The sequence below is a fragment of the Budorcas taxicolor genome, chromosome 11 (assembly GCF_023091745.1).
Source record: "Budorcas taxicolor isolate Tak-1 chromosome 11, Takin1.1, whole genome shotgun sequence".
Lineage (NCBI taxonomy): Eukaryota > Metazoa > Chordata > Mammalia > Artiodactyla > Bovidae > Budorcas > Budorcas taxicolor.
Genome location: NC_068920.1, coordinates 98,425,472 through 98,450,189, shown reverse-complemented (window position 1 = coordinate 98,450,189; position 24,718 = coordinate 98,425,472). Strand labels below are relative to the sequence as shown.

Here is a 24,718-nt window from a genome sequence, read left to right as displayed (position 1 = left end):
AAAGAAGGCTGAACAGGCCTACATCTTGGCCTGAGTCAGTCTGTAATTAGCTGTCTGACCAGGACTATACTCCCAGACTCTGCGAACCTTATATACCTTTTCTAAAGGAGGGGGTTGTCCAATCTGATACAAAACTAAGGTTCCAGTCAGACTTGAAAATTTATAATTTTTCCAGAGCAAGATTGTGTTTATGTATAAATATACATGAAATAGGTATGTTCCTTTTAAATTTCATACAAAATTCCTGGGACATCTCTGGTGGCCCAGTGGTTAGGAATCTGCCTTCCAATTCAGGGAATGCCAGTTTAACCCCTGTTCAGGAACTAAGATCCTACATGCTATGGAGCAATGAACACCCACTGCAGCCAAAATAATAATAAATTTTATATAACTACAACTTTATACCATCTCGGGTCTTTTAGTTACAAATGGCTATGCATGACCTTGTGGGTAAATCTACCTTATTAGAATTGAAAGTTAGTGTAATTTCATAGATAGCAACTACATTTATTTAAGTAACACACAATCTTCATTTAGGGTTTATACCATATTAACTGGGCTTCCCTGATAGCTCAGTTGGTAAAGACTCTGTCTGCAACGCAGGAGTCCCCAGTTCGATTCCTGGGTCAGGAAGAATCCCTGGAGAAGGGATAGGCTACCCACTCCAGTATTCTGGCCTGGAAAATTCCATGGACTGTATAGTCCATGGGGTTGCAAAGAGTCAGAAATGGCTAAGCAACTTTCACCATATTAAGTATATACATAGTGGAGTTGATAGACCAGTCTGAGCAGTTTTATTATTATATGTATTATAAGAGGGTAGATGCAACCGTTTGAAACATTTTTAAACATAATTAGTAAAAAATGTTGTTAGTTTATCTGTTCAAGGAAGAATACCCCAGGTCCACATTATTTTTAATGACCATTTATGCCAACTTTCAGAAATGCATTTTCAACGTTTACCCATGTTGTCTTATACGGCAGGATTTCCTTCTTTTTTAAAAGGCTGAATAATGATCTATTGTATGTTTATACCACATTTTCATTATCTTTTCCCCTGCTGATGGATATTTAAAGTTGCTTCCATATCTTGGCTATCGTTAATAGTGCTGCAATAGACATAAGAGTGCTAATATCTCTTTGAGATCCTGATTTCAATTATTTTGGGTAAATTGTCCGGAAGTGGGATTGCTGGATCAAATGATAATATTACAGCAGGAGAAAGAAGCCAGTCACAAAAGGACCAACATCACATGATTTCACTTACATGATGAGGTGTCTAACACAGTCAGACTCATAGGAGCAAAAACTAGAGTGGTAGTCACGAGGAGTTGGAAGAGGGGGAGGGAGAGATGAGAAGTTACTAATCTACACATGTAAAATTTTCAATACACAAGGTAAGTTCTGAAGATCTAAAGTACAATGTTGTGCCAATAGGTAACAAGAGTGTATTATACACTGAAAAACACATTAGGAGGGTAGACCTCATGTTGTCGTCCTCACAAAGTTTTAAAAACAGTATAAAAAAGCAGTTTCTTTTAAAATAATACCTAGCAAATAATAATAATGCATTTTCTGAAATTAATGAGACTGTTCTTACTTTAGGACACCTTTGAAGTACTGTATTTACAAACCAGACTTCCGGTGCAGCTTAGTTGTCCTTGGAGGATAGTGCAAAGGCTGTGGCACAGCAAAGAATTCTGTGCTTACTAGTGATGTCCTGCCACAGCAGCCACACTGACATTTCATCCATGCCTCCTGTGAGCTCCTCTTCACCACCAGACAGAACCAAACTGAGTCTTCACTACATTTTTCTATTTTATAAAAAATCCTTCATTCTGGGACCTGGTAACTTTGCATGGGTGTAACACTGGACCCAAGCTTTAATTACCCTTATGCTTATGAAATGTAAGAGTTAGGAGAAACCTTGTCATTTACATATTAGGAAATGGAAGCCTTTGCAACTACCCAGAGAAAAATCCACAAGCATTTATGACACTCATCCTGGTTAGTTTTAAATACGTATTTCTAGGGCAAAGTTGTGACTTTCTGTTCATTATATACAATTTTATATAAAGAATAAAAGTAGGCATTAAGGAGATTTCTTCATCCAGGAAAGGTTTTATGTAATGTAGTCTAAATACTCAACCAACAGCAAGGAACCTTCTATAGCCACAAAAGGTATCTGATACACTTGGAATTCCAATTGTCTACTATATTCTTATTCCTGCTTATCCAAAGACAAGTGGACTTTTTTTTTTTTTACAAACTTGGGAATAAAAAAAAATAATACCTTCTAATCAAGGCACAGTGAACAAGTTCTTATAATTGAAAATCAAGTGTACAGATACTGATACTAATTTATTCAGGGATGTCAGCTTGTCACATGGAACTGACCTTGCAAATCAGCTCATATCATGCAGTCAGAAATTGTTTCTGAAGGGAAATTTCATGATTAAAATAAGAATCTAAGAATAAGTTACATATGTCTTTGTGTTATTTAGTCCAAGTCTCAGACTTCTACAAGGATTCAGTTGACATGATTCCCACGGCTCTGAGGTCCATTTACTATTTTCCATCCTCACATCTGATCTACTGTCTGTGTTCATTTCAGATTTTTTTTGTTGTTATTGTTCATTTTGTTCAGTTTTTGTTCACCAATTTAACTTCATTTCAGTATTTATACAAGTAGTCGCAAATGGTGATTCTATCATATCTAACTTAGCTATAAATGAAGGCAACACTCTCAAGTACAGAAATTTAAAATGAATAATATTTTTGAATTGTGTCAGATTATATTCATTGCATAAGTCCAAGGGAGTATTGCAAACAATAGATCTTCTCTGCATTAAAGTACTTTAGACACATAAAAAGCTGAATTCTAAAAAAATTGTTTTTCCTTCTTAACGTCCATCATTGAAATCAGCAAGAATCTGACAATAATTGACAACATCTTTTTTCTTTCTGAAAAGTACATATGCTAATGGTGCCTCCCACATTAATAACATCCTAGGTTCAATAAAATATGGTTTTCTTAGCCCTTTCTTGTAGAGAAAACCAAAACCAAAAACAATAGCAATCTTTTTGATGAAAAACAGCAATGCACTTAAAATCATATGAATTTGTAAAAAAAAATTAAGTAATATCATCTATTCTTAACTATGCAAATATTTAAATATACATGTACATATCAGGTATAGTTGAGGACTCTTCTGATCTCCCTTCAAGACCTCTAAAACTCACTTTCATAGATTTTTAAAAATCAATTATATAATTATTTTCCCATGTGTTGTACCTCTTTTTCAATAAGACAGCACACATGCATATACTCAATACTTGGTGTAAATTTCAATTCCCACTCAGAGGAAAAGCAAGTAACATATCTCTTTTTTCCCTCTTTTTTTGTTGCTTACAATCCCAGTTGCCTCAGAGATGGTATAACATGTGTAAATAAACTAATCATATTTCTTATGTTTCTTGGAGCAGAGAAGTTAGATGTGGTCAGTTAAGGATATTAGCACAGTCATACCCTGAATCCAATATAAAAGGGAAAATGGCAAAAAAAAATTTTTAAATAAAAAGTATAAAAGAACACAAGAAAAAACCCTACCAGTAGTATTTTGTTTCATAATGCAAATAAACCTTTCTGTCATCATGAGCATTGACATATGTACAGTTTGTGAAGGGTAAGAAATAGCCTCATTTCATTTAATCTCCAATGACTGACCAATAAAAGGAAGAGATATTTCTACATGCAGTACCTGACAGCCTAAACCATCATCAGAGAGCAAAACTAGTTTAAAAACAAGATTTAAAAGACCTAAAACAGCTTTCTAAAGTCTTTGATTAATTCTTTGTATTAATGTTTATATTTCTCCTGAACTATAAACACTCTTTGTCTTGACATTTAAATTGTTTACTATTAGAGGTTTAATTTTCTCTTAGTCACTAATGAAAAGAAAAAGTCACCAGAATGTAGAAAGAACACTAGTGACTAAATGTTGAGAAAATTATTTTCTCTGAAATATTAAAATACTGTTTACCTGTCTGGCAAGGAAACCAAGCCGAATCAGTAGATTTGTTAAACTCTTCAACAAAACATTTCCCAAGAACCATGACCTCAACCAACGTCATTTCAAGATAAACAGCCCGTGGAAAAAAGTAAAATACATTTTTAAGTAAAATATATGGCAAGGACTTAAATCCCATAAAAATTACCATTTTATATTCACCCAGGAAAAGAAATCAAGCCCCAAGGTAAAAACTGTCCATTACTGTCATTTTTTTGTTGCACTCTAAGTGTTCAATTATATCAGAAAAAATTTTAGAAAGTACTCATTTAATTAAAACATGAAATCTTCAAACTACCTGTAGCTCTCCCTAGCTTGTAAATTAGCACATTTCCCCTGAAATAAAGTCCCTTCCCTATTTTCACCAACAACATGCATGACAGATGTGAGCAGTACCATCAAAGCACTTTCTACTCTTGTTTTCTCTTTCTTCTTCTTACAAAATGGTAACAACATTCTTATTTTAGACATATGTACCCTTTAGTATCACGCTTAAGAATCTGGACAATATGATGATTCATTATGAAAAGCAATCATGCTGTACATTGATGAATGACTATTGACAAAATGATGTCTATCATTTAAAGGAGAAAATGTAATTGAGACTTTAAATTCCAAATAAAATACTATAACTCAAATGACACTGACTAGCTGTGAGCTTCTAGAAGTCACCCACCTGGGGCAGCATGCGATTTTCTTCCTCCAGCTGTCTTACTCTTGCCTCCAGCTGCCTAACATAGGACAAGGTTGATTCTAAAATTGAAAAGAAAGAACTCACATTATACACACAGGTCTTGTTTGGTACACTGTCAGGCTACTTCTGGCTCCATTTATTTAAATCAGGTAGTGACTACTTAGTCTGATATTTAGAAAAAAAAAAAGATCTCACCCCAGAAAAACTATAACAGAAGCCATTAAAACTCTAAGCAGTTTGAACAATTGCACAATGTTAAGGAGAATCAGAGAAACATATAGGTGGTAAGATTGTAGGCGTCTGCACACCATGCAGCCTTCAGAACATTAGACATTTTGAAGATAGTTATTCCCCCTTTTCTACTTACTTTGTGCATTTTGAGCTTTCCCACACATAAGCCTTCTTATAATACTCATTATAACCAAGCTAAATTACAAGGTCTTTTAAAAAATTGAAAATAAAATATTTTGAATACCGAGCTCCCTTCATTTTCTCAATAAACTTTTCAAATCTTAAGACGAATGGTTTGTTCTTCTCACAAATCTATAGATACCTGTGACTGTATTTAGAAAGCAGCTACAAAAGGGCTAAATAATAAAGCTAGTCTGAATTTTGACTTGATTTTGGCTCAAGTTTTTCCCTATTTAGGTAAATCAGGGCAGACTTGAAATTTGTTGTTTTCATTTCTTCAACATGCTCAGGTGTATGCTGACAGCTCAGAATCAGCATCATGCTAGTATCTGTTCCATAACGAAACACTAGATTTTATAGCTTTACATTATGAAAATGTGGTCCACATGTGGAAAAGGTGGAGTTTCATTCTGAGCAACCATTTCACAGCAATGCTTCTTCATTAAACCAAAATAATCCAGAGCACAGCATCATACTGCAACACAGCTGAAATTCATTCCTTAGCCAACAGCAAACATACTTCAGGTATAGTGAAATGTACATGACCAAAGAATCCCTTCAGAGCACACTTCCACAGTTAATATTAAAGCAACAGATCCTCAGTGCATGTTCTTCGGCCTCAAAAATACAAGAGTAAGAGGCAAGGCCAACTTGCTAGTGGATTTAAGAGGACAGCATTTGAAGCTCCTGATAGTCTGCGCTTAGGATGACTATGTGTGCAAATGAGTATCTTGACCTGAAATTCGTCATGGAAACTCTATAAAAAATATATGAAAATTGGTTATATGAACCCAGTTCCATTTTGTGACCTCCAAGGCAACAAAATAACATTTTATTTTCTTAAAACACCTAAGAAACTTCAGTAATTCACAATATAAAAATTAAACTCACCCCTAACTGGTTTATAGCCTGCCTGTTTTCATAAATGTTTGCAGAAGTCCCCATCACTAACATTAATAGAATCATCCACTGATCTCATGCCAATGGTGATGACTTGCCTTGAGCATTTCTCAACAAGACAGAAGAAACACAAGGTAAAGGAAACTGGTGACATTTGCTAAAAATATGTTCTCATTCTTTTTTAGCTCAATGAAATGTTATGTGTTTGCCTTACGGACTTCAAGAGGGGAAAAAGTGTCTGGCATAAATGAATAACAAACTTACTGATTTCATGAATCTGTTCTAGTCTAGCAAATGAATAAGTGATTTGCTGATCATCCAAATGTGAATGTATAACAGATTCCCTGATTTACACAGTTCTACAAGCTCCCCTCTCTTAAAAAAAAAAAATTGATAAATATCATTGAAGTGAAAAGGTGCTCAGAAACAGTCTATGTAAACCATGAACAGCTGAAATCCTTTTATACTTTGTTCACAATTTACGCCCTATCTTTATTGAACTTACTGCACTATCCTTAAGGCTAGGATACTGAAAGGAGCTGAAACGACACTATACAGAGTGATTTAGGTGACAGCTGAAAAATGCTACTGAAAGAATTTTAACTCAATAACTATCTTCAGTCACTTTAATCTATTTCTCTTCTTTAAATCTTTGCAGTTTACATATTTGATGACTTCATGAAGTTTCTACTTATATTACAAAAGTCATATCATGTCAATTCCAAAAAATGGGAAATTCTTAAATTTGGAAAACATTCCTTAACTGCAGTTTTTACTGTCAAGTTACAACAGATGAAGTTCAAATATTTGTTTCAAAGCATTCACTGCAAATATGGGTGGGGACAGGAAATGATAGGGAATATTTTCAGACAGGCAACATTAGGAGAAAAGTTAGCTCTACAGTAAAGGGAGAGGTAAGGAAAGCTTTGAGTTCATTTGTTCCACACAAGTATTTATTGTGTCACTGATGTCTGTCAGGGCACTACTGGGGTTGGGATGAAGAGAAGGCCAGTTACTGGAAGTCTTTAAGTTTCTCAAAACGCAGACTCCATTTTAAGATTACATGCCCATGTGCTGTGTTCCAGAAGGTCCTGTTCTTCCAGGTTCAGTTTCTGTTGCCATTATTACTTAACAATGAACAGATACAATGAATGGAAAGACTCCTCATGTATGTGTGTGTACGTGTGTATGTGTGTGTGTACGTGTGTATGTGTGTGTACGTGTGTGTGTGTGTGTGTGTGTGTACGGAGGGAGAGGGGACAGGAAGAATAGCTGATCTGCATAAATAAATACAAGAATTCACACTGTTCACTGTTCAGTTCATCAAGAAACTGATTATATACTGGTTTTACATGGGAGTAGAGCATGCACACTTTTTTTCTAGAATATACTAGAAGATCATCACTGAATCCGAGTCCCTATATGAAGAGCTATTGAGGAACTATTCAATCTCTCAATTGTGACATGACAGAAAAACAAATATTTCTTTTGTTAAACCCTTATGACTTCAAGATTTGTTACTGCACCATAGGCTGGGCAAGCCTGACTACTAGTACATAACCAATCATGGTACAGAAAACATGTAAACATTTTAATAAAACATAATAGGATAAAATGTAAGAAATTTCACTTCAAAAAATACACCACAATCCACATCCTAGTCCTAGCTGATCATCAGAAAGGAAAGCTAAAATCTTGTAAGAAAGAAGAGCCCTTTGTGTGCTGGAATGTATTTGACCTTGTCTGTGACAGTCCCTTCTCCAGGCTGCTGCGTCCTTTCCCTTCCTTTCTCAAGGACCTTCCAACTCTAAGATAAGCTGGTCTTTCATTACACTCACGGAGCATGGAGTGCAGCTGTGCTCCCAAGAAAAGTACATGACAGAAAGAAGTGTTTTTATTACAAAATGATACATACATGCATGCCCACATACACACACACAACTGCATTAGAACATGCTATCATTTGAACTGATGGCTACATTTATATCAATGGCTGACAGCTGTTAAAACAGATTTCAGGATGTCATTTTTGGCTTTCAGAACTGTGAGGATGAGGTTCCAAAGGAGCAGCAAGATTCCCTGCAGAAAATAGCCAAATATGAGGCTATGTCCAACATATTAAAGAAGGATGCTATCTTCAAGGAGTGTATAAAGAGTTGAGGGGAGATAAGGAGGGAAAAAAATAAAGCAATAACATGATATTCAGAGCTGAATCATGTGAAACAGGAGTACACCAAGATCAATACTGTCTGTAGTTCTTCTGAAGAAACCTCACTAATGGATCAACAAGAGCTTCAGAGATCAGACAGAAGCCAGTGAAGTAACAGGATGGACAAGAATGATCCTGCTATAAACAAGGAAGAGAGAAGGAATTTACATGAAAGAGAAGGGTATATACTGGGAGCAGACAGAGGAGAAGCCAGGTACGTTTCAGCCTCATGGATCTGAAGAACCAATGTCAAATCACAGATATGCAGATGGTGAGATTTGCTTTTTACTTCTGCCAAGGGCATTTTCTATTTCCACCCTTGGGAATCTACAAACATCTACACATTAGAAAAGCTAGGTGAAGCAAACAATACCACTGTGAAAATCCAATGACATTCTCGAGATTTTCTGGGTAAATCTTGATCACATTTTCAAGGCAGAAACCATTCTCTCCATGTATCTCATTTTTTTTAACCTATACGGAACATGAGTTCACAGTATCTCTTGCAATAAAACAAGTCAAAGAAACAGTCATAAGAATTCCACTAATATACATCTTCTAATTGATTCCACTTTTAGAACTGAAATATACCTAAATGATTCCCTAATCTAACCTATCCCTAATCCCGACTCATTTGGCAGATGAGAGAATAAAGTCCAGAAGCTAGTGAATTTGGCCTCCAACACTGGGGATTAGCTACTTACATTCAAAAGATTTTGTTTCATTCCTGGGGAATCACAGGGATTCCCACTGCAGATCTTCTAATCACTGAGATGTCAAGCTTCTCACACAGATCATTAAATTCTAACGTCTTTTATTTTTTCCTGATTTTAGATATTCTGGATGGACTTTTACCTTTAAAATAACTTGATATTCTCCTTGGACAACATCTTGGACTTGATTTCACTTCAATTTACCTGAAATGCGTTCAGTCATATAAAGTAGGTTGACTTTTTTTTTTTCTCTGCTAGTTTGAAAATACCCTGGTCGACATACTAAACCCTCTAATTTCCCCCTTGGTTTCTAAAGTGGTGTTTCTCTCCCTGGAGGACTCCCATCCATGAAATCAGCCATGAGTTACCCTGATCATCGTACCCAAAAGGTTTACTGTTGATATTTGCAACTGTCTAAGGTTTGTCAAACTTCTAAGTGGTTTTGATTTGACAAAGTGCCATCTGGTCTTTAAGATTTCAGGGCACAAAATAAAATTTGGTAATGGTCCATTCTAAAACACATTACAGCATTTGGAAGGATGTGCAGGAGGAAAGTCATCTGGAAGACTTTTGCCACTGTGGGTTTACAGGTGTCAGCTTTTCTGAGGCTAAGTTAGTCTCCCTCAGTCAGAGAAGTCCAACAGCCAGATGATTTCAAATCTGTAGGCAATCTCTTTAATAAACCCCAAACTCTAAAGACACTCCTTGAATTAGTTCCAAATTAATCCCACCATCCACAGGACTTTACATATTCCTCAGGGAAAGTCTTCAGAACTATATATTTTAAAAATTATTATGATTTAAAAGTGTTACTCTTTCTTCCTCAGGCAAGCAAAGTTCAGCCTCCTACTTAAGAATTAATATTAGCTCGAGAAGTACAAGTGATTACCATTTCTCACTATAATTTGATGCTTTTCTTATTAAAAAAAATCTTGTTGGCATCAGCATTTTAGGATTTGCCTGGATATTTAACTCAAACTGTTTTATTGGCAGAGATAGAATTTTTTATTTTTAATGGGATCTTTAATTGTCCTCAGTAGGTTAAAAAAATGATGTCAGGTCTTGCTCCGGTTCATCATCTATGAAGCTAATTCTACTCCTGTCAGGCCCTTCTCCAGATGGCAATCTGAAAGAAATATGAGATGGTTATTTTCTGTTCCAGTCCTCCCATGTGGAAACCTGTTCACTGTTTTTCACTGGCCCCAACTTCTCTTAGCTCTGGGTCTCGGCCCACACCTTCCCTGCCAAATAATCTTTCTCTGCCTAGTCCATACTCCTTATTCCTCTATGCATGTTATGAAAAACAGCTTTATAATGAGATTCAGCAATGATTTCCACCTGCATATGCTGCTGGGCTAGTCTCTACCTCTGATAATCAATAAATGAACAATTTTAAATTCTTCTCCCTCCATAAGTGCCTTTCAATTTCCCTTATCATTTGCCAAGAAATCATATATTGAGTGTCCTGGGATTTTTCTTTACATAGTTGTTTATGTTGTTGCTGTCGTTCAGTCACTAAGTTGTGTCCGACTCTTTGAGATCCCATAGACCACAGCATGCCAGGCTCCTCTGTCCTTCACTATCTCCCAGAATTTGCTCAAATTCATGTCCATTGATTCAGTGATGCTACCTAACCATCTCATCCTCTGTTGCCCCAATCACCTCCTGCCCTCAATTTTTCCCAGCATCAGGGTCTTTTCCAATGAGTTGGCTTTTTGCATCAGATGACCAAAGTATTGGAGCTTCAGCTCAGTCCTTCCAATGAATAGTCAGGGTTGATTTCTTTTAGGATTGACTGGTTTGATCTCCTTGCTGTTCAAGGGACTCTCAAGAGTCTTCTCCAGCACCACAGTTCAAAAGAGAGCATCAATTCTTTGGCACTCAGCTTTCTTTATGGTCCAACTTTCACATCTATACATGACTACTGGAAAAAACTATAGCTTTGACTATACAGACCATGGTCAGCAAAGTGCTATCTCTGCTTTCTAATACACTATGTTTGTCATAGCTTTTCTTCCAAGCAGCAAGTGTCTTTTAATTTCATGGCTGCTGTCACCATTTGCAGTGATTTATATGTTATTTATTTGCACATTTTCATTTCTTGCCCAAATATGCTACATTAAAACATTCCCTTAAACCCTACACAGTAACTGCTGGTGTTCCCTGCAGGGATTTAATACACACTTGTTGATTTCCTGTAATATCACTTCTTGGTGTTCACCAATAGTGAATATCTGCTGTGTACCAAACACTGTTCTAGATACTGCAGATAAAGCAGCAAGCAATAGCAAGAGCGATAAGGAGGTGAGTTCATGATAGCACATTCCAGAGGGGAAGACAGACAATGGAAAGCAGATACACTCTTTTGTGAAGGCAATATGAGAAATAAAGGCAGCAAAACAGAGATCTTGGGAAGAGAGATGAGCACAAGTAGGGCTGCATTAGGGAGCCTGGCCTGGGAATTCTCTGGGGAAGACAAGCTGCAAATAAGTCAACTCTGCAAATGACTTGGGGAAGAGAATTCTCCAAATCAGGGAAGGTGTGCACAGGCTCTGCTGCAGAGAGTCCCTTCTGGGGTCTAGCTGTGAAGGGGAAAGGGACAGCAGCTTGAAACTGGGACCTGTATATCTCATCACCTTTCTCCACTACTTACATTTTTAAAAAACTTTGTGTTCTCTTTGGCTATTTACACTTAGACCTAGACTTTAATCCTTTGACTGTTAGGTTTTCTTTGTGACAAAAGCCTTAGCATTCTACTTGGCTGCACCCTCTCACATACCCTGCTTCCCCTCATCAGGAAATTCTGTCGACCCTGCTGCCAAAATATACTGAAAATCCAACCTCCTACTAGTCTCCTAACAGGTGTCCTCTCTTCTATCCCTACCTCCTTTTCTGGATCTATTATCAGGCAAGATCTATTTCAAACCCACAGCAGCCAGGGTTTACTTCCTAAAATGATGTCTGATCACGTCAATTCTTTAAAACACCCCAGGAGCTCACCATTTTGCTCCACATAAAAGTCAAAGTCCTGGAGCTCCTTTGGTGGTCCGGTGGCTGAGAATCCGCCTGCCAGAGCAGGGGACACGATTTCAATCCCTGGTCCATAAAGATCCCGGACATGCCAGGGGGCAACTAAGCCCGTGCACCACAACTAACTAAGCCTGTACTCTGTAGCCCAGTAGCCACAACTACTGAGCCCACTTGCCCCACAGCCCCTCCTTCAAAATGAGAAGCCCACACGCCACAACTAGAGAGTAGCACCCCTGCTCTCCATAACTGTGCAAGCAACCAAGACTCGGTGCAGCCCAAAATAAATAAATATATACTCTTAAAGTCAAAGTCCTTAAAAAGCCCAGCAGGGCCCCATATGATCTGGACACCCGGCAAGTCTCTGACTTCACGACCTCGCACCTCAGCTCCAGCCCCCAGGCTTCCTTTCTATTCCCGAACATCCCAGGGACACACTTGCTTTTGTTGTCCAGCTTCTGGGCTGCTCATCCCAGGGAGATGCTTGGCTAATTTCCTCACTCCTACAAGTCTCTGTGCAGATCCCTCCCTCTCAATGACACTCACCAAGCCTACCTCATTTAATCTGCAAACTGCCCCCACCTCCACCCACATCTTCCTCATCTCTGGTAGCTTGTTCTATTTCCTTATTTTTCTTCAAAATACGTTATCACCTTCTGTCGTACAAACTGTCTTATTCACATGCTACGTTTACTGTATAAGCCCCATCTCTCCTCCTCAGAATGTCAGTTCCAGGAGGCAGGGATCTTTGCTGTGTTGGGTGATGCACTCCATGTGCCTAGAATGGTGTCTTGCACCATAAAAATTTACTGAACAAGTCAATAAACCAATTACACAGACAGTGCCCTGAAAGGACACTATTTCATAGGACAAGTCTGCATATTTCAATCACACCAGGTAAGACAGTTTGTATTTGAATGGAGCCAATATCAATTCGGTTGTGCCACTGAACATGAAGAACATTCTACAGAACATTAAACTTTGGATGGAAACACTGGAGAGGTTCTCAGATTATGTCAGATCTAATCACTAGTGGGCCATTTTGGTAAGAAAATCTAAAATGTGTTTTCATCAGGCTCAAAAATTTTTTTTCTGTATTGGGGAGGGTGGTGCATGGAGAGTGAAAAAGGGCAAGAAGGAAAGTCAAGGTGAGGGAGAGTAGGAGGAATAGACAGAGAGACAAATATAAAAAGAGTCATGGGAAATGCGTCAATATGAAGCATTTCTGCCACTAGGATCTTGTAACACAGTATTTCCAGCTGGAAATCTGCTTAAATTGATAAGTTTCCCCATTTTGGTTAGAAATGCCACTGAAAGGAATTTAAACTTCACCTGGACAGTCTCCTCCCAGCCCATCCCTGTGATGGAGGGATGTGTGAGGGGGAAGGCAGGGGAGCATTCACAGCTGAGGGGCGAGGGGCTTGGGGCAGGGGCCAGCTGAGCGGGCCCTGAGCGAGGGGCTCTGAGCTGGCAGAGAGCAGCCTGAGGAGGCCGGAGAGCAGTGGTCAGTGTCAAAACAGGTTATGTTTCTTCATGAAGAGAAAAACCTGTCATTTCAAGGGAAAAGAGAACAGAGCAATGTGCTGTCCTGTTTATTTTAATCAGAATGAAGGCTGGAAATGAAGGCCTTTCCCGAGAATGCTTTGACAGGAAAAATCGCAAGTGCTATCTCCTGAGAGTGCCATGCAAGGGATATGTTTTTGGAAACAATTCAGAGTTTATTTCACTAATTATTTTCTATAAAAGAGTAAACAGTTAAATGAGTATGGAAATCCAGTGATGTGCACATAAACCAATTTAGAAAACAGAAAAGAAATTCAAGGCCTATGTCTTAGCTTTCCAGAAAATAATCACCGAACATTTTTCAAGTTTCTCTTCTTTCCAAATGAGTGTTTTTAGACTGAGAGAGAATGGCATTTTGTTGCCTATTTGCCAACATCCACCTGTACCTATTCCTTGGGAATTAGTGCCTGGTTGTTTCAGCTTCCATTTCTCTTCAGAAACTAGAGGCTCCATATGGCAAGTCCTTGGCCTTATAGTTACACTCCGAGCTGTCCTATGACTCACACAGTGCTATGTGTGAAGGTGTCCCATAACTTTTGGTTGAAGAAATGAATGAATGTCCTCATCATTCGGTTCCCAGCTGCTCTGGTTGCTCTCTAAGTTTGGTGTTCCCAGAACAGTTTAAAACAAATTTAACTCGAAATCCAGTCGAATTTCCACCAGAAGATCACCAATAACAAGCAATCTAAACTGATGTTTGGCTTAGAGGAAGCTTGTGCGCCTTCAAATTGCTTTCCCTTTGACTTTGCTCTTTGAAAGCATCAACCCTATGAAGGAGAAAGTAGATAAGTAACACTGAACTGGCCTAAAGGACTGGTGACTCTATGGAAAATATTTCAAACTCTAAATAGCTGTTTAGTGTATCATTTTAACAGTTACTCTGGGTTAAAATGTGCCTCACTTTCCACTGTTATGCTGCTGCTGCTGCTGCTGTTGTTATTTCCCAGGGAAAAATGACTGCCTTTTCCCAATGCTGGAGGATAAAAATTCATGTCATTTTAAGAAATGTAACAATTTCCTTCAATGTATGTGGCCCCCTTGTAAGTGCATCTTGTCATCACTGTCAATGAATGAACAAGGAAGCAAATCTATAAGAAAACAGATTTTCAAAAGACAATAAGCCTATAAAATTTTTTTAGGATAATTATTTTGATTTTTATGTATATTTAGGTGTTTTTAAAAGCCTACATACAATAGCTTTTCATTGTCATACTTTTCTGCAAAATAAAATATTTTTATGGCATTGTACAGCAAAGCATCATTAGTTTGAATTTCATCAATTGGGAATTCATAAAAATTTTGTTTATTTCAGCTTATATATAATCTCTGCATTGGCTATGAAAAGTAGTGGGCAAAACAAACTCAGAGTATGACAATTAAGGAATAATTGCCTTACATAAGAAAAGTTTTCACAATGTTTTAGCATTATCTATCCACACACAAAGTGATATAGATAGATAATGGATGAGTCTATTAGATAATGGCTAAATAGTTTAGATAATATTTGAAAGACCACATACTGTGGAACTTTTTTTTTTTTTTGGTGAGCTATTTTAGTTGTATTAACAAGCACTTTGGACTCAGTTAACATATATTTATTAAGTAATTACTATGTGCTACACTCTCATGGGCTATACTCACTCTACTGAAAACAAACAAAAAGAGCTCCTCTGCTCAAGGAGCACTCAAGTACGGAAGACAGACGGACATGCAAACACCAACATAGAAGTAAGCACACTGCTCCCCCATATACTCGCCACAACTTTAGCTGAGATCTAGATCATCAGAGAAGACCCAAGGCATCCAAACTGAAGATTGAATGTAAAGATTCTGGGAACAAACTTTCCAAACAGCAAGAATAAAATCTGTAAAGTCCCCAAGAAGGGGATGAGCCAGAGGCTCTCAACAACAACAAAAGACTGTAGTGGTCCAAGAGAAGTGAGGGGAGATGAAGTTGGAGGAGTAGAGACAAGACCCATGGTGTCAGTGAATCAACAAAAGGAGATGCGATTTTATACTATTTGGAGCAGGGATCATTAGGGAAGGGAGGCTGGTACGTTACAGTGGCATCAGTTCAACATGTTGGTCACCTGGTGTGAAGAGCCGACTCATTAGAAAAGACCCTTTTGCTGGGAAAGATTGAAGACAGGAGGAGAATGTGAGTGTAAATTCCTAGGCAGGTTGATAAGAAGTTCAGAGTCTCTGAGAAGGAGAAAGGTGTCTGAGGCTCTCAAGAAGGAGACGGGAGTCTGGCATGCTCAAGGAGGAGGAAAGGACAAACTTTTTTTTTCCTACATTTCTTTAGTTCAGTCGCTCAGTCATGTCTGACTCTTTGTGATTTCATGAATCACAGCACGCCAGGCCTCCCTGTCCATCACCAACTCCCGGAGTTCACTCAGACTCATGTCCATCAAGTCAGTGATGCCATCCAGCGATCTTATCCTCTGTCGTCCCCTTCTCCTCCTGCCCCCAATCCCTCCCAGCATCAGAGTCTTTTCCAATGAGTCAACACTTCGCATGAGGTGGCCAAAGTACTGGAGTTTCAGCTTCAGCATCATTCCTTCCAAAGAAATCCCAGGGCTGATCTCCTTCAGAATGGACTGGTTGGATCTCCTTGCAGTCCAAGGGACTCTCAAGAGTCTTCTCCAACACCACAGTTCAAAAGCATCAATTCTTTGGCTCTCAGCCTTCTTCACAGTCCAACTCTCACATCCATACATAACCACAGGAAAAACCGTAGCCTTGACTAGACGGACCTTAGTCGGCAAAGTAATGTCTCTGCTTTTGAATATGCTATCTAGGTTGGTGTTAACTTTTCTTCCAAGGAGTAAGTGTCTTTTAATTTCATGGCTGCACTCACCATCTGCAGTGATTTTGGAGCCCAAAACAATAAAGTCTGACACTGTTTCTACTGTTTCTCCATCTATTTCCCATGAAGTGATGGGACCAGATGCCATGATCTTCAGTTTCTGAATGTTGAGCTTTAAGCTAACTTTTTCACTCTCCACTTTCACTTTCATCAAGAGGCTTTTTAGTTCCTCTTCACTTTCTGCCATAAGGGTGGTGTCATCTGCATATCTGAGGTTATTGATATTTCTCCCAGAAATCTTAGTAAGGATTTTATAACAAAACTACATCCTGCTTGAGGGAAATTTCTTCTTCCTGAAAACCTTCTGACTAATCCTGTTCTTTCTATTGTTAAATTCTAATCCTGTTATCTTAAAATGTAAATTGTGGGAATGGGTCTAGTAAGATATTTACAACCTTGAGATATTCTTTTGATTTATTGTAATAACCAATTGAAAAAGTATATAACTCCTTTTTCTAAGACTAGTGAGGGGGACACTCTCCTTCCCCCTTCTGATGTCAATATCAGGAGCTTTCTTTGTCCCTTTTCACTGTAATAAAACTCTGCTACACAAAAGCTCTTGAGTGATCAAGCCTGGTCCCTGGTCCCAAAGCCAGATCTTCTTCTTCAGAGATCATGAATCTGACATTGTTCACTGTAAGCTATCGAAGGGAATGACGGAGGATGAGATGGTCGTATGGCATCAGCGATTCAATGGACATAAGTTTGAGCAACCTCCAGGAGATGGTGAAAGAAAGGGAAGCTTGGTGTGTTGCAGTCCATGGGGTTGCAAAAAGTCAGACACAACTGAGTGACTAAACAACAACAAATCTCGTAAGTCCTATTAAATACACCCAACACAGGGCACCCTGGATATGTTCATGATGGTTTTCATGCCCTTTGATTTCAGAGACACCTGATCATAGTGCAGGAGGGAGGGCAAGTTCTAAGAAAACTTTGCATCTTTCTCCATTCCCAAAGATTCAATCATCTTGTCTCACTAAACAGTTACTAGGCAACAAACAACAGACTAATCAGTTTGGTTAAGCAAGTGTATCGGATAATACCCTTAATAGCTAATAATTTTAATTTGATTATCATTTATCAAGCAATTTACTAAAGGGGCAAAGGCATTTTTCACATGCAATACTGCATTTAATCCTGACTGCAAGATCATGAGAAACACTGGACTGGAAGAAGCACAAGCTGGAATCAAGATTGCCGGGAGAAATATCAGTAACCTCAGACACACAAATGACACCACACTTACGGCAGAAAGTGAAGAAGAACTAAAGAGCCTCTTGATGAAATTGAAAGAGAAGAGTGAAAAAGTTGGCTTAAAACTCAACATTCAGAAAACTAAGATCATGGCATCCAGTCCCATCATTTCATGGCAAATAGATGGCAGTGGCAGACTTTATTTTGGGGGGCTCCAAAATCACTGCAGATGGTGATTGCAGCCATGAAATTAAAACACACTTGCTCCCTGGAAGAAAAGCTATGACCAATCTAGAAAGCACATTAAAAAGCAGAGACATTACTTTGCCAACAAAGGTCCATCTAGTCAAAGCTATGGTTTTTCCATTAGTTATGTATGGATGTGAGAGTTGGAACATAAAAAAAGTTGAGCACCAAAGAATTGATGTTTTTGAACTGTAGTGTTGGAAAAGACTCTTGAGAGTTCCTTGGACTGTAAGGAGATCAAATCAGTCAATCCTAAAGTAAGTCAGTCCTGAATATTCACTGGAAGGACTGATGTTGAAGCTGAAACTCCAGTCCTTTGGCCACCTGATGTGAAGAACTGACTCGACAGACATGAGTTTGAGCAAGCTCCAGGAGTTGGTGATGGGCAGGGAAGCCTGGCAGGCTGCAGTCCATGGGGTCGCAAAGAGTCAGACACAACTGAGCGACTGAACTGAACTGACCTTCAAGTAAGCCAGAGTCAGCCAAAGTAAAGCCAGCAAGTTTCTAGTTCAAAAACCACCAAATCACCCCTGGCTAAGTGCTTGGATTTGCCAAGTCATTAGGTGCTACTGAGGTGTAAGTTGCTCAGTCATGTGCAACTCTACGACCCAATGGACTATAGCCTGCCAGGCTCTTCTCCTCTGTCCATGGGATTTCCCAGACAAAAATACTGAAGTGGGTTGCCATTTCCTCCTCCAGGGGATCTTCCCAACCCAGGGATCAAACCTGGGTCTCCAGCATTGCAGCCAGATTCTTTACCGTCGGAGCCACCAGAGAAGACTGCCAAATCATTAGTGGGCTTAATGAACACAGATACTTTTTACAACATGCTCTTTGAACAATTTTACAAACTTCTTACAATTCAGAAACCTACAAACTAATCAATCCTAAAGGAAATCAGCCCAAAATATTTGTTGGAAGGACTGATGTTGAAGCTGAAGCTCCAATACTTTGACCACCTGACGTGAAGAACTGACTCTGGGTCTGAAAAGGGTCTGGAAAGACCCTGATACTGGGAAAGACTGAAGGCAGAAGGAGAAGGGGACAACAAAGGACGAGATGGTTGGATGGCATCACTGACCCAATGGACATGAGTTTGAGCAAGCTCCAGGAGATTGTGAAGGACAAGGAAGCCTGGCATGCTGCATTCCATGGGGTTCGAAAGAGTTGGACATGACTGAGCAACTGAACAAGCATGAAGAAAATTCTGCACAAAGGCAAAAAGCAGTTTCTTCTGGCTTGCTGATGTCTAATCTGAGTTGTTTCCACAGCAGCTGCTTTCCTGGATTCGCTTCTGAACTGATGGGGAACCCAGTGAAATGTTACCCACTCTGCTTAATTTAATGCTGTTTACCATGCTTCCTGGTGATAGCAAAATGAAATCTGATATACATCACCTCGTAGGAAGCTGGACAGAAGTTGGTTATTCCCCCAAGGCAAATATCTCAACACAGTATTTCTAAAGTAATCATCCTTGGCCACAAAATCCTATAGACACTCAAAGTATGTATCAATACTTAATGAGTCATGAGAAACAAGAGCAGGTACAATGAACTTGTACACCTAAAGTAACTGTAATCACCAAACAATGACGTCGCAAGCTCCGTACAGTCTGAAATTATACACACAACAATGGAAAGCATATTTTAACTTCATTTTGGCCCTGCAATGAATTTACTAAATTCTGTTTATACTAATTTCCAGATTGATAATGTATTATCCTAGAAATGTTATGTGTTGTATTATAAAATGACATCATTGAATCAATGACTTTTATTCACCCTCACAAAATATGAGAGCTTCTTTGACTTTCAAAGCAGATGGAATTGAAAATCTTTACGTTTTCACTTGTGTTAACTCTTCTCAGTGTAGTCTCTATTTAGGGAAAACCTTAAGTTATCAATAAAAGAAATGCATAAGTCAAAAAGTAAAAGAAGAAATAATATAGAGTGTGAAATCCTAAAATAAACTATGAAGTCCACATTCCTTAGGGAAGGGACTGTGCTTTTTTTTTTTTTTTTTTCTTTATAACCCAAGTCTGGCACCAATATTTAACTTCAAATAGATGTTAAACTAAGGTGCATGCCTCTTCAACATGAAAATGACCTTTGAGTATTTTAAGAATTAAAAATGTCTCTATAAAGTTCAAGTGTATGTGAGCTGAAAGACAGTCCAAGCAGGTGACTTTAAGGAAGAAGTGTAACAGTGAATAAAAGCAGCAGATGCGCAAATCAGATCACAATAAAAACATTTCCCTTTAAAACACATTAAGAAAAAAGGTCTACCTGGTCTCAGATGGGCTGAGTAAAGGATTCTAATTAAAACAATAATTAAATGATGTTTTTATACCCTTGGGAAAATTCCATTCTAAAGAGATATCTTAGGGCATGCTAGGTGGTAGGAGACTGGTTAAAGAGGTACCCCTTGCCTGTGTATTCCTTCAATTAATAATTATTATTTTAAACATTATTCTATTCCTACTCCTCTGGGAGTACACTGCTCTGGGGGTGGGTATCATCATTGTGAAGAGAGAATTATGAGTCTAATATTTCTCCTTGAGAATAAAGCTATGCAGGAATTTACAACAATGCAAGAAGAGGGGCGGGATCCACCAATGGAACTGTTTATAAATATATCCTTCTCCCCTCTATGGACAGCTCAGCTTTCTGCCATTAGCACCAACAAACTAACTGGGGCTCCTGTTTATGGCTATTGGCTTAGCAGATTTATCAAGAAAAGGCTTCTTAAATCATCACATTTGACCCAGGAGTGGGACAAGATAAAGTATTTTTAATTTGCTGTCTGTCCATAAGTACTCAGGAATATTAAGATAGAATAAAACAGTAGGTCCATGGCCCATGTAAATTCAAATCCATGGAAAATGAAGAATGCCTCTTAAATTTACAAATGTATATATCTTTCCATAATGTCCATTTTAATGAACTGATTTATAAAGAGATAAATTGTCTTAGTCTAAATAGCAACTCACTTGAAATTTATTTTCCTATTGCTCTCTGTGCAGCCCCCAAAGACATTCATCTGGGATCTGGTATAGACTAGAGGTGAAGAGCATGGAGCCAGACTGCCTGAGTTTACATTCTCACTCAACCACCTCCTCTGTAGCCTTGTGTGAGTTATTAAACTCAGTTTCCTCATTTGCAGATGGATCAGTAACAATCATCATGAGTACCACTCATGACGTAGGTACTGAGTGAGTTGCCAGGTAGAAGCACCTAGGACAGTGCCTGGCGCCTAGGGTAAGCCCCAGCTATTCTTAACTCTTGCCTCCCTTCTAGTGCTCAGTGTGGTTCTGAGGCCACCACCAGCACCACCGGCCCTGTGCCGTGGAGCAGGCTGCTTGCTTGGCCCTCCTCCTTCCAGATACTCTATGGCAGACAGGACTGTGCTCCACACGTGTGCGGTCTCCTATGCACATGCATTTCACAGGCTCTTCAGCCTTGCTCTCTGGCTACTTTGTCTCAGCCATACACGTGAACCCTGGGAAGTCACACCTTTCACTGAGCACAGCCTGACCACTGCATCTAACACTGAACATCAGCAAAGAGAATCTGTGAGATGGGAGTGAAAACCAGCTGAATACAAATGGGTAAGAAGATTCAAAGGAAAGGGAATGCCTATGTTTGGGAGCAGCACTAACTAAATGTGCACACATCTCATTTCATTAGTCTTTATAAAGTGACTAGTGACCCTCTGGCTGCTAATGAACACTGAATTTAGGCCAAAAAAGCATAATTTTTTTATACAGCAAATAGTTGAATGTTTCGAACATGGAGCTATAATGGAGAACAAACAACAGATAAGCATGAAAATAAAATAATTTCAAATGTGCTAAGGGTGATGAAGGAGTGGCTGGAGAGTTAGAGAAGGACCCTCTAAAGAATGGGCATTTAAGTGAAGAAATAATGACTGAGAGCCATGGTTTAGAAGATGAGCAGTCTAGACAAAAGGGGCAGTGCATGCAGAGGCCCTGTGGTAGAGATGAGCAAAGTACTTATTTCTTTTAGTTAGAAAATATAGGGACTTCCCTGATTAAATGGTTAAGAATCTGCCTTGCGATGCAGGAGACATGGGTTCGATCCCTGGTCAGGGAACTAAGATCCCACATGCTGTGCAGCAACTAAGGCCACAACTACTGAATCCTGGGTGCAGAACGAGAGTTTGTTCACCACAACGAAAGATCCCACATGATGCAACAAAGACCCCCATGTGCTGCAACTAAAACCTGATACTACCAAATAAAATAAATAAATATTAAACAAATAAATAGTTGAGCACAATTAAAAAGAAGAGTATTAGGCACCAGGTATATATCTGGTGGTTAGGTTCATGTGATCCCTTCAGGTCTAAAACTCCATACATCTCTCTAGAAGGTGATGTATTGGTAGGCACAGATAAGGCAGATTAAGCTGGCTCTCACACTCTGGACTGACTATACAAAAACGCCAGAGGAAAGCATTTCAGTGGATGATGTGCATAAGCAGTCATCACAAGAATACAGAAGATGGATTGGCTTTTATAAGTTTTGTTACCATCTGGTGGGTCAAAGAAAGAGTAAAGTGGTCAAAGACAATCCCCCATCTTCACAATTTAAAGACCATGGGACTTGAGGATGAAGGAGATGCGGAGAGAGAAGGTGGGACTTGGAGATGAGACAACAGCCAAGCAGATACATGAACGACCTGGAGTTTAAAAAATCATTAAAAAAATTTTAAGTTTCAAAGGCTGTTCATGGACATCAGTCACACTGCTCTGCAGGACCTCGGAAACAAACACCCTCTTCAAGTCCCTTCTGAAAAATTCTTTTCCCATTATGAAGACAACTCCAATATTTTAGGTAAAATTTCCTCTTAATGAGGGAAGAGAGAGTCTGAGGATGGATAAACCGAGTTGCCTGGCTAAGTATTTAATTTCCCACTCAGTCTGGCAAGTCAAGACAGAAAGCTTTAGTTCATACATTAATATCAATGAAAAATGGCATAATGTTCCTTTTGGAAAAAAGATTTGGGGGAAATGCTACATCCAGCAAAGCCACCTCAGACTCTCTGGACTACAACCTGCTGGTGCAGGTATGCCCCTTATTAGGGAAGGTAAACTTCCAATTTGGAGAAGGCAATGGCACCCCACTCCAGGACTCTCGCCTGGAAAATCCCATGGACGGAGGAGCCTGGTGGGCTGCAGTCCATGGGGTTGCTAAGAGTCAGACATGACTGAGCAACTTCACTTTCACTTTTCACTTTCATGCATTGGAGAAGGAAATGGCAACCCACTCCAGTCTTCTTGCTTGGAGAATCCCAGGGACGGGGGAGCCTGGTGGGCTGCCATCTATGGGGTCACACAGAGTCGGACATGACAGAAGCGACTTGGCAGCAGCAGCAAACTTCCAATTAATGCGGAATTTCTGTTGTAAAAATATCTTCACAGATAAATAGATCAAAGAGAGGCCTCGGAAACCACAGAAACTATATATTTTAATTAAAGTTTGCTGCTCAAAAGGAAAGTCTTAAATAACTGGTACCTCCAAGTCTTTGCTGAATTAGCTTAGCTATGGGAAATACAGGCTTTTAGAAGCAAAAGAAAAATCTTCAACTTTACCATCTTCCATTTACTACACGCATCTCTTAGAATGTGAGATAGCCTGAGTTAATTCTCCAATATGTGAAGCTAAAATTTACCCTCTGAATAGAAAGTCCACTTGAACACAAAATAGAAGAAAAATTATAACTCTGGCTTAGGAATGTTTTTCCAGCCACAGGTAAGATGAACACAAAAGACATTTTAAAAACCTTTTGACAACTACCATTAGTACTCTCAATTTATTGAATGTCAGTGATGCCTGTTTCTCATAGAAAAGTGACATTTTGCTACTTTGTGAATAATTGCCTGAAACAGAAGTGGAAATGCTTAACCACATACTTATTCAACAAACATTTTATGGGCAGTCAACCATATGTCTGTATGGAAAACAAATATCCTAATAAAATACATTTAACAGAACATTCCCATACTATGCACATTCTGGACACTATGCTTTATTTTCACAATAATATCATAACTATTTGACAGGCAGGGTGACAGTGATCTAGTGAAGATTAGTGACTTTTTCTAAGTACTAAGACTGTGTCTATAACTGCAAGCCAGTCAAAGCTTCAACAGAACTAGTCAGTTAATTTCATCAACAGCCTGTCAATTTCTGTCAATAATACCAAAAATAAAACTCAGGCAAATCACTGGAGTGATATATCTATGCCCAGGAAAAAATCCAAATGGGATCAGACTGCTTTTGTCCCTAATAACAAAGAACATGTTTTAAGAGAACCATATAAGTGTCTGAATGATCATATAAGCATCCTGGCAAAGATTAATAGTTAAATGCCATCCAAACCAAATGTGGCACTGGGGCAGTTCTTGGAATGATTCCAGAAGGAAACAGGCAACATTTTATTTGAAATCTATAATCTCCTTTGCTGTCAACTAATCCAAATATCTAATTATTTCAACAAATATGTCTCAGGAATATTGTTACTATTTATTATTAACATTGTGCTCCCCTATCACCACTCTATCTGGTCCCAGGTCTGCCAACACCAAGTCCACCACTGAACCGACTCCTTCTATCATAAATGGGTGTTCTATGCGTAGCCACCAAGCTGAGAAAGTTGCAACTTACAATTAAGCAGGGCAGCTGGGGTGGGATTCTTCCTGTTTGAGGTGGACACATTCATTCTCTCAGGTCCTGCACATCCACGTGCCACCGCAAAGGGGAAGTTCCCAAGATCACCCGCTGATACAAAACATTGC

The 24,718-nt window shown here is 38.9% G+C and overlaps 1 protein-coding gene across 2 annotated transcripts in view; it reads right to left on the bottom strand.

The window, feature by feature from the left end:
- Nucleotides 1-24,718, bottom strand: part of CCDC85A (coiled-coil domain containing 85A) — a 221,381-nt gene that overhangs the window by 41,347 nt on the left and 155,316 nt on the right. For both annotated transcript variants that reach the window (XM_052649086.1, XM_052649087.1), the window contains exon 3: nucleotides 4,747-4,823. In XM_052649086.1, coding sequence (XP_052505046.1) covers nucleotides 4,747-4,823 — 77 coding nt within the window. The remainder of the gene's footprint in view (nucleotides 1-4,746; nucleotides 4,824-24,718) is intronic.